Genomic DNA, 13597 nt, shown 5'->3' with positions numbered 1-13597 from the left:
AGATGTATTAGGGGCAAATCCAGGGTCGTGGTTCAAGACGGTCCAGAGTCAAAGAGCCAATACGGACAGATCTGGGTTCAGACATGACAAACTATAAACAGACTCAAGCAAACAAACATAGACCAATACATTCATACATTCATACAAAGACTGGCAAACACAAGGGGCAAACACAGGGCTTAAATACATGGGACAATGAGGGACAGGTGAACACAATCAAGGGCGGAGTAACAAAACCAAAACAAAACACACATGGAGTGGGAGGAGCCAATCGTGACAGTACCCCCCCACCCCCAAAGGCAGGCACACCAGGGCGTGCCCAACAGAACAAAAAACAGAAACAGACAAGAAAGCAAAACGCAAAAACAAAAGACAGAACCAAACTAAACAAGGACAGGCACAGACGCAGAAGCCAGAGCAGAGGCAGAAACAGAACAAGAAACGGGCACAGGAACAGACACAGAACGAGAAACGGGCACAGGAACAGACACAGGACGAGACACACCAGACACAGGAACAGACGAAACAAAACGAGGACGAAAAACGGAGGGAGGACGAGGAGGCACAACACAAAAACGATGCCGAATGAGAGACGACCGGAGAAACAGGACAAGGAACAAGAACGAATGACAGACCACGCAAAAGACAGGGGAACAGGCACCAAGACAGACACAGGAATGGAAACAGGAACAGAAACAAAAAGGAGAAACAGGATCAATGACAGGAACAGGAACCGACACAGACACAACAGCCGGAAACAAGACAACACCAGGGACAGCAGAAGGCAAAAACACAGGAACAGAAAGACCACGGGGAACAGAGACATGAGGAATGGGAGGCACAGAAGGCCCATGGGGAACAGAGACAGGAGGAACGGGAGGCACAGAAGGCCCATGGGGAACAGAGACAGGAGGAACGGAAGGCCCTGGGGGAACAGAGACAGGCGAGGGCGGGATGGGCGGGAACAAAGGGGCTGTAAAGTCCATAGGGGCATGCGGGCCTGCTACGAAGTCCACGGGGGCAGGCGGGCCTGCTACGACGTCCACCAGGACTGGCGGCGGGTCCGGAGGCGCGGTGGGTCCGGAGGTGCGGCGACTGCCGGCGGGTCCGGAGGCGCAGGCCTGCCGTGGGATGCGGCCACGGGATCAGGAGTGCCGCGGGCTGCGGCCATGGGATCAGGAGCTCCGGCTTTGAACAGCGGCTCCAACCTGGAGGAACACACAGATACAGGACCCACCCGGCTGCTCCCAAGGCTCACTCGAGCCATTGGCAGCTCGCAGTGGCGCTTGAAAGCGAGCCGAGTACCATGGAACGGGTTATCTGTATATTCCAACCATCTAACCACGTCTTGCGCTGCAGGTCGCTCCTCCCTGCAGCGTTGTTCAAGACGGGCAGAGCTGAGCTCTCGTCGCCCGGACACAAGGCGGGAAGGTCCTACGCTTTCTTGCGGGACCAACGAGACGCTCATGTTCCCTCAGCGCCAGGGGATTTGCTGTCTCCGGCTTGGTGGCATTGGGACTCGTCGAACTCGGGCTGCTTAGAAACAGCCGGAGTTTCGTCCCAACGGAACAACCACATGCCGGAGTCTCGCTTACCTGCTGCATCCTGTGGTGGCCAGTCTTTCTGTAAAGGGGAGCGAGGAGGCGGACGCACAGGCCGAGATAAGCGAGATTTATTATGGGCAAATCCAGGGTCGTGGTCAAGACGGTCCAGAGTCAAAGAGCCAATACGGACAGATCTGGGTTCAGACATGACAAACTATAAACAGACTCAAGCAAACAAACATAGACCAGTACATTCATACAAAGACTGGCAAACACAAGGGGCAAACACAGGGCTTAAATACACAGGACAATGAGGGACAGGTGAACACAATCAAGGGCGGAGTAACAAAACCAAAACAAAAGCACATGGAGTGGGAGGAGCCAATCGTGACAGATAGAAGCAGTAGGATGCGCAAATAACATTTGTACCCATGAGATAAAGGCATGCCCAAACCCAAACTCTTTAAGGGTAGCTATAATATAGCCCCATTCTACTTGATCGAATGCCTTTTCTGCATCAAGACTGAGAACACCCTGTGCAGACACTCCGTGGTATTTATGGTATATAATGTCCATGAGTCGTCTAACATTAAAAAAAGAAAACCTATTAGGGATAAAACCAGTCTGGTCAGGATGAATAATAGAAGTAATATATTGCTTCAATCTATTCGCTAATACCGTACTTAGAATTTTCAAATCAGTATTTAACAATGCGATTGGCCTATATGAAGAAAGATCTGTTTTATCTCTCCCAGGCTTTAACAAAAGCGAAATATGTGCAGCATATAAGGTTTTGGGAAGTGTTCCAAGTTTAGTAGAATGTATAAACATTCTCAGTAAAAGTGGGGTAATCTTGTAATTCTTGTAGAATTCAATTCCAAAACCATCCGGGCTTTAGTACTAGGAAATGATTTAATTGAGTCAATGATTTCTTCAGAAGTCAATTCCGAATCCAGAGCTCTTTGTGCAGCTTCGTCTAATTTAGGTAATTTAAAGTTCTTTAACCAAGTCTTAACATCCCCTTTTGCCTTAGTTTGATACAGCTTTTCATAGTATTCTCTAAAGCAGTCATTTATTGCTATTGGATCTGTGATTAATACTCCTGAAGGTGATTTTATTTGATGAATAGCTCTGTTTGCTTGGAAACCTCTCAGCTGACGAACTAATAGTCTTTGGGGTTTATCTCCAAATTCAAAATACCTCTGCTTGACTCTTAAGATCTGATCACAGGCCTGATGTGTAATGAGTGTATTATATTCATATTTTAAATTAAGTATCTTTTGTAAAGTCTGAGTACTCTTTGAGTTTCTATATGAATTGTCCAGTTTTGATATCTCAGATTCAATTTCTCCCAGATGGCACTTTTTCAACTTTTTTAAAGATGCTTCATACAAAATAATGTGCCTAATGATTACTTTTCAACCTATATTCAATTGAATACACTATAAAGACAAGATATTTAATGTTCAAACGGATAAACTTTATTGTTTTTTGCAAATATTCACTCATTTTGAATTTGATGCCTGCAACACGTTCCAAAAAAGCTGGGACAGGGGCAACAAAAGACTGGGAAAGTTGAGCAATGCTCAAAAAACACCTGTTTGGAACATTCCACAGATGAACAGGTTAATTGGAAACAGGTGAGTGTCATGATTGGGTATAAAGTGAGCATCCTTGAAAGGCTCAGTTGTTCACAAGCAAGGATGGGGCGAGGTTCACCACTTTGTGAACAACTGCATGAGCAAATAGTCCAACAGTTTAAGAACAATGTTTCTAACGTGCTATTGCAAGGAATTTAGGGATTTCATCATCTATCAGTATTCTGTTTTTATTTATCTGTTTTACACAACGTCCCAACTTCATTGGAATTGGAGTTGTATCTAGTCTTGGAATAAATTAGTGTAAATGATGAATCACTATTGGAAATACTTCTTGGTCTATGCATAGATTTAATATGGGTATAAAAACTAGTCCAATGTATAGTGAATTAATTTTAAGAAAGCGGTTAAAATAACATGAAATGAACATGAGGAGAGAGAGTGAAACATGCATTGCGCCCAGAAAAAATAAGTTACTTAAATCTGAGCTCAGAAAATATTATGAACTTCTTTGACTGAGGGTTCATGGCATGGTTTTGTTTTTTTCCACAAGATTTCCATTTTTTCTATTAAACGTTTACATTTCAGCTCTCACCATAGGGTTGGCTGGTTGACTAGTTTTAACATTTCCTAACTTGAGAAGACAATTCTTGAATTAGGATATGATTTGCTTCTGTAATTAAATATGATAGGAGGTTTCTGTAATACTGCTCCAGATTCTCCTGACAGTTTCGTTAACTGAATCATTTATGTTTAGGAAGTTATTGATAATGTTTTGAAATTGTCAAAAAAGACTTCAAAGTGTGAAGGCTTTTACCACAATGTTTTTGAATGTGTAAAAAAACTGACATAAGCAAAAGTACATTTTGAGCCCTTTTTGACACACATCTGCTGTATGTGTATTTAAATGCAATGGTGCCACACAGTGGTCCAAAGCTGGTGTTGCTAATTAAGCATAAAACACCAAATCACACTAAGCTAGACATGGGTAAGTGGAATTAACGGCCTTTGTCAAAATGTGGAGTTTTTGCTTCTAACATTCAAGTCTCCAGAAAGTCCACACTAGACTTGTATAGTTAAAGCAAACATTAATTTCAACAAAAAGTACAATGCACACTGTAAAATAGTACAAGCAGGCACTTAATATCAGAGAATTATTGGAATGACCAATGGGTATACTTCACTCCCCATATCACAATGAATTTTATAAGTGTGTATAAGGTTCAACATTTAATTTGAACTATTGTCAGACTAGTAATTGCAATTTTTTCCCAATTAATAGGAATAATAATGGAGTGATTAATTGACTATAGAAATAATTGCTAGTTCATTCATTTCTATATCCGTTTCAAGTATACAAACTGCACTTACAATCTGCACAGGACGGGTACACATACATAAATACATACATAAATACACAAACATAGGCATGACAGCCATACGTTAAATGGCTACATACTGACATAAAAGAAGAGAGTAATGAATCAAGCAAAATCTTAAAGTAATAGTTTAGTTAATAGCTTGCTGAAAAATAACATTGACATTATTGTTCCCTTCAAGTCAATCAAGCATGATATGCCATGTCCCCAGGTTAAGCTGTTAAGTAATAAATCATCAGACCTGTTGAATTTCCCTAGTAGTAACAAAAACACTACTTTACACCTTCCTCTGCAAGATCCAGAGCCTGTTTGGTGAGACACATAACTATATAAAATCATATTTTGTCAGAAATCAACAAACCATAAGTTTTGCATTTTCAAAACAGCTGAGCACTGGAGCCTGTTTTGTAATTGTGAATACAGTCTCTATACAATAAAGTAGCTAGTGCAAATCCATCTACCCCATATGCGGCATAAGAATGTGCCTGCACCACAAGAAAGATTGTCCTAAACAATTGAGACTGGTATGTTAACACAGTAGAAACACTAAACAAAACAGTGTTTACAGTTCTTTGATCTATCACACTAGCCGCAAGTAAATACACTAGCCCCAAACTAATGCACCAACTCTGATACAATAACACAATACAATTGCAATATGTAATGATTAGGGCTGTAACAATATCATTGTTGATAACATCAATAATTAATTTTTATTGGCAACAAATCAAGTTATCTGTTAGTTGGCTTAATGAGGTTTGCACTTCCCATTTACATCAAGTAGCTGAAAGAAGGAAATAAAGATAGCAGGATACTGCAGGGTCTTGCAGGAATCGATAACTAAACTATGAAAACACTTAATTTTCATGTCATCTAAAAAAAATCTTCGTTAAACAACAATAATCATTGTACTTTTAATTTGTTGAATAAAACACTATTGCCAGAAAAACTGCAGGTTCCCAACTAACCATTTATTGTTAGTTTAGCCATAGTTATACATGATACAACACACTCTAAATGGCCTTTTAGCTTTAGTGCAAAACAGATGCAAACTTTTTTGATGGACTGCATATGGGCTAAGGGTTAGGATTTCTTTTCGCATTTAGGTGCATTTTTTTTTCTCACAGAACTATGCTTAGTAGTTCCAGATGGATAAGCGGCTTAGACGTGTGTGTGCTTAGAGATGCAGTTTGGAATCATGACCAACTTTGGAAGTGCAGTAGTTTTCTCCTCCAATGGCGCCTTAATGGAGTCACTTCAGGGGTCTAATGACGAGCAATAAGGCCTTCAGCCCTGAAGCCAGAGCCGTTGCTTGGACACCACATTCACTGTATGGTAAAGTCTTACTCTTTCCACATTTGTTAGATGCATTGTACTCATTGTACATGTGTTAGCTAGACATTTTACATGTGTTAGTGTTTGATTTTTAGCTTATCTTACAATCTGAAACGGGCTGCAATAGTCTACAAAATACAAGACAATGTTTTTGTCTGAAGTCACCATGATTCAGCTGCTCTTGTGGTAAAGCAATTATTGGCCAGTGGTAACTAGAAATGATCTAAAGTTCATTCTGGTTTGAGCCATGAAAAAAATTTGCAAAGGTTTAAACTGTGTAATCAATAACGTTATGTTGCTTCAATGTTAGTCAATACAACTGATCTTTTACTCCAACTTCAGATTTTAAAAGAAAATCAAGCACTTACTACTCATGAAGTAACAAGTAATTGGGATCTTCTATCAGAATTCATGCTGTGAATTCCACTGTTACAAATGAGCAGTAGGAAATTACATGCATGGGAAGTACGTTCTTTCACTAGCTTTTTGTAGCAGCAGATGCCACACAAAAAAAACACAATTTAGTGCACCAAATCTGCAGCTTCATTAACAGTTTTCTGTCTCCATATTCACAATTATGCATTCCTCAATACCATTTTTAGACCATGTACAAGTATTTTCAGTACTCACTGACACCAAGTTCGATACCATTACAAATTAAAAATTTGAGTAGTTGTTAAGGTACATTGCACTCATTTACATTAACAGTTAAATAATGAAGTGCACAAACTAGCTATGCTACACTGGTTACCTTGGATCGTTTAGCGTTAAACTGGAGAACAGGTTTTGTTCCACATTAGCAAAGTGCTTCTATACAGCTATAAGTAAAGCCTGTTTCATAGTCTGGATGCTTCTCATTAGTCTCTTAAAAACACTAGTCTCTAGCACTGTGTTAGCAGGAATTACACCCAAGGCTAATGTATCCAATGCTAATACATCCAACACTAATGCATCTGAAAAGCTCACTTGTGGATTTTTACGTCTGAAGTATTGTGTTTGGCTGGATGAGCTTTAGTTGAATGTGCTCTGAAATCAGGGACATAATTTGATTTTAGAAAGCTTGTTCTTTGATAAGTCACACAAACAGAACAGTCTGTTGTTGGTATCGGAGAATTTTTATGCGTGCAAGTAAGAGTAACACACAACATCAGTATCTAGATCAATGCATCCCTATGCACACTGAAGAACTTATTCCCATCATTTCCCTGATCTGACTAGAAGCCCTCTTTTGGATTATTTGTTTATTTCTACAAAGGGGGACTTTCTGGGAACAGTACCATGCATTCTTTGCTATGTTTATTAAATGAAAAAACAAATTGACATGGACTGCTCCTTTTATGCCACCAGTGGATCTGTGTGCACGAAAGTTTAATGTTTCCTGGGTGTGGATAAAAACACTCCAAAGAATAATCATGTCTATGTGTTTCATAAGTTCTATAGCCCTGTAAGCACCGAAGAAGTATATGTGATGTATTGGCAAAATGTTTGTTTTCCAACTTTTGCCATCATAAGCAAATACATTATACACACCACATAATCCCTTTATAAAGAGACAGGCTTCAGTGAGTTTCTTTTTTGTAATCTCACTCTGAGGTGCCATATCACACATATTATGGAAATATGGCAGAAATAGCACACATCTATATGGGCTGCAAGAACAGACAGTATAAATTGCCTGTCAAAACATTTAGGGACACCTTGCTTGCTTCTGAATTGTTTCACTGTTAAATTTAAATTAAATAAGAAAAATACCTGCAATTATTTCGAAGGTTTGCATATGCAATGTAGATTTTAGGTTATGCAACAATCAGCCATAAAACTGGTATAAAATGCAGGTTATTTCTCAAATAACTACTTTATTATTTTCAAACTATTGTTTAAAATGTGCAGGCTTTGCTATTATGCCCAAGGTAGTATGGTCAGAAATGTGTGCATCTGAAATATGTGCATAACAAATTTAGTTTTCTAAATGTTACGCTATTGCAAATGACAAAGGAAACATGCTCATTTGTTTAAAAAAAAAGAATAGCTAGGTGTCCACAAACATTTGAGTTTGATTTTTTTCACCACCAACATAGAAGGTGCAATAATATAACGTACACTGCCCCTCAAATGCTTGGGGACAGTGTATGTTGTTATATTTTTCAGCACCAATACAGAGGTGCAACATGTAGTCTGCAGGGGGCCGTCAAGCACACCTGCTACACTTGCTAAAGTGTTCCCCTGACACTGAGATGAGCAAAAGCTAATGTTCACCTTCTGCGGTGTAATAATTTTTGAAAGGTTACCAAAGAGCAACGGACAATGTTCAACTCAAATGTTACCTGATAATCCGCCACCCGTTTCATAAAGTTCACACCGCATTTAAAAACAAAGGACTCAACTGAACTCAGTAGGATCAACTAAATCTTCGAAAAAGCTTTTCAATGTTAACTTAAAATCCACTACACATTCTGAACAATTGGTTATACCTGTTACATCCAACTCCAAACACCGGAAATAATCTGAAATGTTGATTTCTTTGGGGCCAAATTACATAATACTTACAATAATAAAATCAAAGAAATTCATAAAATAGCTACAAATCAACAGCAGCTCATACACTGGTATGCTGAATGGCTTTTAACAGCTGGCAAATGCATAGTATCTTGACTGACTTACCGTGTAAAAGCCAATCCTGCACAGTGCTATGGAGAGCCGAATGTGTTCAGACATCGTCCCCGGTAACAGCGTTACCCACAACAACCAAACAAGCTGAGCCAGAGCAATGAAGAACGCTGGGAGGTGGAAAAGCTTTCAGGCGCAAAGCCACAAAAGCTACTTTGAGGTGGCCCAGCAATATATCAACAGGCAGAAGAGGCAGTCTCAGTTAGATTCAATCAACAGCATAAGAGGAGGAGACCACGCTCCTCATCTCCCATTCATAAACAAACACAGGGGGAGGGAGAGAGAGAGAGAGATGGAGAAACAGAGAGAGACAGAGAGAGAGACACACACACACAGCAACTAGAAGAGCCATAGATTAGTGCAAAGCCTTTCCCCAGAGATTATCAGCTGAGCAGCAACCGTACTCCAAAATAAAACTGTTAATTGGATTAGGCACTTTTATGCACCTATGCAACAGTGAATGAAACAGAATGACACAGTAAGACTGGTTTATGGGATGCCACCAAATGTTCTCCGCATTAAGGTCAACCATTACAGTCTCTCACATAAAGTCCTGTTTGGTATGCATTAGCTATTAGGCACAATTTGTATGTTTATGTAGATTGTAAAATCACAATCATTTAACAAAAGACATTTAGTTTTTGTATGTTTTAACATGTGAATGGCATAAACCATCACTGCTCCACTTTGATTTTCTGGTAAGTTTATTATGTTCTATTAAATTCAAGGAATCAACTTGTCATTTATATTATAATTTATATAACAGAAATAGCAGCAGAAATGGTGATTATTATTATTGTTACCGGTTTGTATTATTAATAATAATAAAAATAATCTCGACAAGATGCATGATATATGTATGAATATTTTCTAATTGTTGTCATTATCATTCTGAAAGGGGACATAGTAGTAGTAGTAGTAGTAGTAGTAGTAGTAGTAGTAGTAGTAGTAGTATATACAAGTAGTGAATACAACTGTCTTAAGCATGAGGCCCAATCAACCTCATCTGCATTTGCTATAGGATATTTGCTTGACTGGGTGAACACCAACCCAAAAAAACACTACATCAACCTGAGAAGGCAAAGTATATTTTTATATTTTATGATAGTCTGCATAACACAACATTGCTCTGGAAGTATTTTAAGAGAATAACATGGTGTGTGGTAGGACTTCCCTGTGACTTTTTGTGTCACATTTTAGATATATATTGCCCTAACTGATTAAAAAGTACCATGAAACATTAAGACAATAAGCCGCCAGAGGCTGTGCTTTACAGCGATTTTTATCATGGGGAGGGGTGTTATTAGGCACAACGCAGACATAAATATCATAAAATAACTTACATAGCACACTATATGGGTAGAAGGGAGCCATTTGACATTTAGCTTGTACGGCAGTTTTACAGTGAATCATGTTTTAACCCTGTGATATTAATGGTGAAGTTTAGTGTGTTAGCTAAGTGATCAGTCTAGTTCTAGTTAAGAAAATAAGCTGTCAGCTCCTCTGTTTAAAAAACTGGGTTCTTACTTCATCAGCACACTTGGTGGTTCGTGCAAGCAGTAAACAGGCAAAGATTACTGTACTAACAAAAGGATTTTTCATAACCTCCCACAGTACTACAGAATTCAATTGTTGTGAGGTAGTCATAAGAGTGTGTGTAACCAGTATTTTAGAACAGATTCGAACATGGCTCAACAAATCAGGTATTAGGACCAGCTATATACTGTTACTATGTTCACACACCCACACACTTTGAAATGTTCCCACATAAATTTTACTTTTTATTCACACCCTGAGAAAATACACCACAAGGTGGCAGCAATGATCTGTAGATTAACATGCCTCATCCAAAATTCAAGAGGCATGGATTAGGTTCACATTTATTTGATTAATGGACCAATTTGTATAAGGCTCATAAAAACACATTACCTTCAAACATTCAATTAAATTTTGTAAAGAGAAAGAGCTGCTATAATCTTAAGGGGATAGAGATGTTTGTAAAGCCTAAATTTCGAACCAGTTTGAAGGAGTGGTGTACTTCAATTCAAAGAATAAGCTTATGGAATAACCTGGAGAGTGAAGTTAAAAATGCTAGATCAATGCATGTGTTTAAAAGGATGATAAAAGTTGGTTTGTTTAAAAAATATGAAATAGTACAATGTATATTTTTGTGAACTGTTGTACGAGAATGACCTGATGTTTTTGTTTAGTGTTTTTGTTTAGTTTGTCTTCTATAAATTATTAGTGTTCGAAATAATTTCAGAGAAAAAAGGGGCAGATATCATAAGATTTTTGTCTTCTTTCTGCTGCCTTTCATTTCATTTGTGATTATTTTTATGATTGTTTAAAATGAAATGAATAAATGTTCTTAAAAAAAATTAATTAATTAATTTTGGCAAAGTTTGCTCCATCTAATAATAATAATAATAATAATAATAATTTTTTGTTTGATTTTTTTTTTTTTTTTACAGACAAATGTAGTTATTGGATTCTTATGAGCTTTTATATTTTGCATAGCTATTTAGCTTACACACTTGATTTCAACGCATGGCCATTCTGTTTACTCAGTCCATTACCCTCTCATGATAAACAAATCATTAGCAAAGGGTGTGCTTCAGTTCATTGCAAGCAATCCCTAGATCATTTTTTCCCCATTCTAAAAAAAGAACTCAGCCCCAGCACCTAGTGCCTCCACGGGGCAGAAATATAAGATGACGCCAGTCTTATTATAGCTCTGGCGTCATGTTAATGTTAAGGTCAAACTCTGACTACCTCAAGCAACAACACAGCAACTTTCTACTCACTAGGTGCTATGGCTGGAGAAGGAGTTACCCACTGGATCTCATGCCCAGTGCGGTACCAAGGCCACTTTAAAAGAGAACTTGAACAGTGTGCAGACGACCACCAGCTATTTGCCTTGCCTGGACCTGCATGCCAGGAACTTAAAGTGGAGGCTGGAGCTGGGCCGACAGACAGTGATGATGAGGATTCAGGCGAGCCCCTGTTCAGAATACTACTGGACGTTACCCAGTTCAAACCAGAGGATATTCTGATCCAGGTGTTCGAAGGGTGGCTACTGATTCGGGGGCATCACGGGGCAAGGATGGACGAGCATGGGTTTGTATCACGGAGCTTCACCAGGCAGTACCAGCTGCCCGATCAGCAGCTGCAAGCGGTCGACCTGACAGCCATGCTGTGTCATGATGGAATATTGGTGGTGGAAACCAAAGACAGATGGTGGTCAGCATCTGATTAATGAAGTCATTATGCTCTTGATCACATTACCAAAATATGACAGGGGAGACAGACTGTTTGGATTTTTCATCACTGCTGAGCTCTTTGTTTAATCATTTTCTGATTATATGCCAAGAAGTATTTAAAACAAGGTCAATGTTTCGTATGGTGTGCAGTGCTTCATGCATTGTGTTGAATGATAACTGTTCCTAAAGCTGTAAGTCAAAAGAAAAACACATTTTAACTATTAATAATTAACACAAATGACATACTTCAATATGTGCAACACTGTTGTTGGGTTTAAAAGCTCTTAAATAAATAAACAATAAATGTATGCTTAGCTTTGGCACTGTGTGTTGATCTCCAACACCAAGATAAGCATGACCACAAATGAAAAGCTGCGATTGAGTCATACAAGCCAGACAAGTAATTAATCAGCATCAATTATACTCTGAAGAGGCAATAAGAATTGTTTCACACTTTTTTTTCGTAAATCACTCAAATTGCAAATGAGTCACTCATTGTTTTAAACAAACTGATCAAACTATGGATGTCACTTTATTTTTGAAAAGCGCTTGGGACATGACCAGTGAAAAGAAAAGGAAGCACTGTGTGATCAGTGACAACAGGTGACAATCCTACTCATATACATTTACACATGCAAATGTACGCAAACGTCTGTGCACCCCAGTCAAACTACATGTTTTGATGATTTTTTTTCAAGAAAAAAAAAATGCAATCCTCTATGACAGCACTTTTGCACATTTTAATAGATAATTATTGTTTTTAGCATGGTAAAAATGTACTAAAACATCACATGTGACCTGTATAAAAGTTATGGCACATTTACTGTTTTATTTTTTCCAATATTTTAAATGTAGCAAATAAAAATGTTGTAACGTCAGGTTGATTTAGTGTTTTGCTCTGTGATTTAAAGAAACTGCAAAACCTGTGCTTCATCACTGATGACACATTTTAAATGATGCAGTGATTAAGCATAAGAAGCACAGTTATCACTATATTATCTATACACACATTGAAGCCGAGCAGCAGACCGTGAGCATTATTGGTACATTCAATCGCTTCAGAGACGGAATAAGACGGTCTGCTATTACAGGTTAAAATGGTTTTTACGTTGGACTGAAAGGACTCAGTTTGAAGTTGTTCCCTTGCAAACCTTATATTTCCTAACAAAAAAAACTCACATAACTGCAATGTGGGTGCAAAAATGAACACACTGTCACATATTACCATATTTTTGTCATGTATTTCATGTCCTGTATGGCCTTTTTTCTAGTAACAAGCTACTTTATTCCATGTTAGGTATCTAATACATTATTTGAAACATCAGTTCATAAACATACAGCAACAGCAATGACTAGCTACATACTAAATCATTCAAATAAAAGAATCCAGCACATCCGACCTTAAAGCAAACAGCTAGAAGTGATGTGTAGGTTTGCTTACCTGCACTGTAAGAACATCACACAGACACAAGCTAACATACTAACTGTTAGTTACGATAATTAGCAGTCAACAGATAAGCATGTAACTTACCACTTATCTGAGACTTCCTCGCTGTCACGCCACTTTGCCTCAGTTAAGTTCCCTAAATATCAGTTATTACCATCCAGGATAACCTGCTAATGGAGCAATGAGGGAAAGCTTTCGCTAACTAGCGTTAGCTATGCTGACAAACAACGTGTTAAAGGAAACCGGCGTTATTAGGTCACGACAGATCACTATAGACTATTTTAATACTGCTAACGGTTTAATCACAATACGTTTAATTACATTCATTCCCATAATAACTTCAAGATTTAAGCGTTAATCTGGTTCT

General features: G+C 38.5%; 2 protein-coding genes across 5 annotated transcripts in view; one reads left to right on the top strand and one right to left on the bottom strand.

Annotated features, from left to right (window-relative positions):
* arl15a (ADP-ribosylation factor-like 15a) overlaps positions 1 to 8768 on the bottom strand; it is a 111401-nt gene extending 102633 nt beyond the window's left edge. For 2 of the 4 annotated variants that reach the window (XM_037531732.1, XM_037531733.1), the window contains exon 1: positions 8518 to 8768. In XM_037531732.1, the coding sequence (XP_037387629.1) occupies positions 8518 to 8571 (54 nt within the window). In that variant the 5' untranslated portion in view covers positions 8572 to 8768. The remainder of the gene's footprint in view (positions 1 to 8517) is intronic. The other 2 variants (XM_037531735.1, XM_037531734.1) reach the window with 2 other exon arrangements.
* Positions 8769 to 11273: 2505 nt separating this feature from the next.
* hspb3 (heat shock protein, alpha-crystallin-related, b3) lies at positions 11274 to 12480 on the top strand. The gene has a single exon (XM_017705104.1). The coding sequence runs from the start codon at positions 11336 to 11338 to the stop codon at positions 11777 to 11779; it is 444 nt and encodes a 147-aa protein (XP_017560593.1). The 5' UTR covers positions 11274 to 11335; the 3' UTR covers positions 11780 to 12480.
* The last annotated feature ends 1117 nt before the right edge of the window (positions 12481 to 13597 follow it).

This window comes from Pygocentrus nattereri, chromosome 20 (assembly GCF_015220715.1).
Source record: "Pygocentrus nattereri isolate fPygNat1 chromosome 20, fPygNat1.pri, whole genome shotgun sequence".
Classification (NCBI taxonomy): Eukaryota; Metazoa; Chordata; class Actinopteri; order Characiformes; family Serrasalmidae; genus Pygocentrus; species Pygocentrus nattereri.
This window is presented reverse-complemented; position numbering and strand designations above follow the sequence as displayed.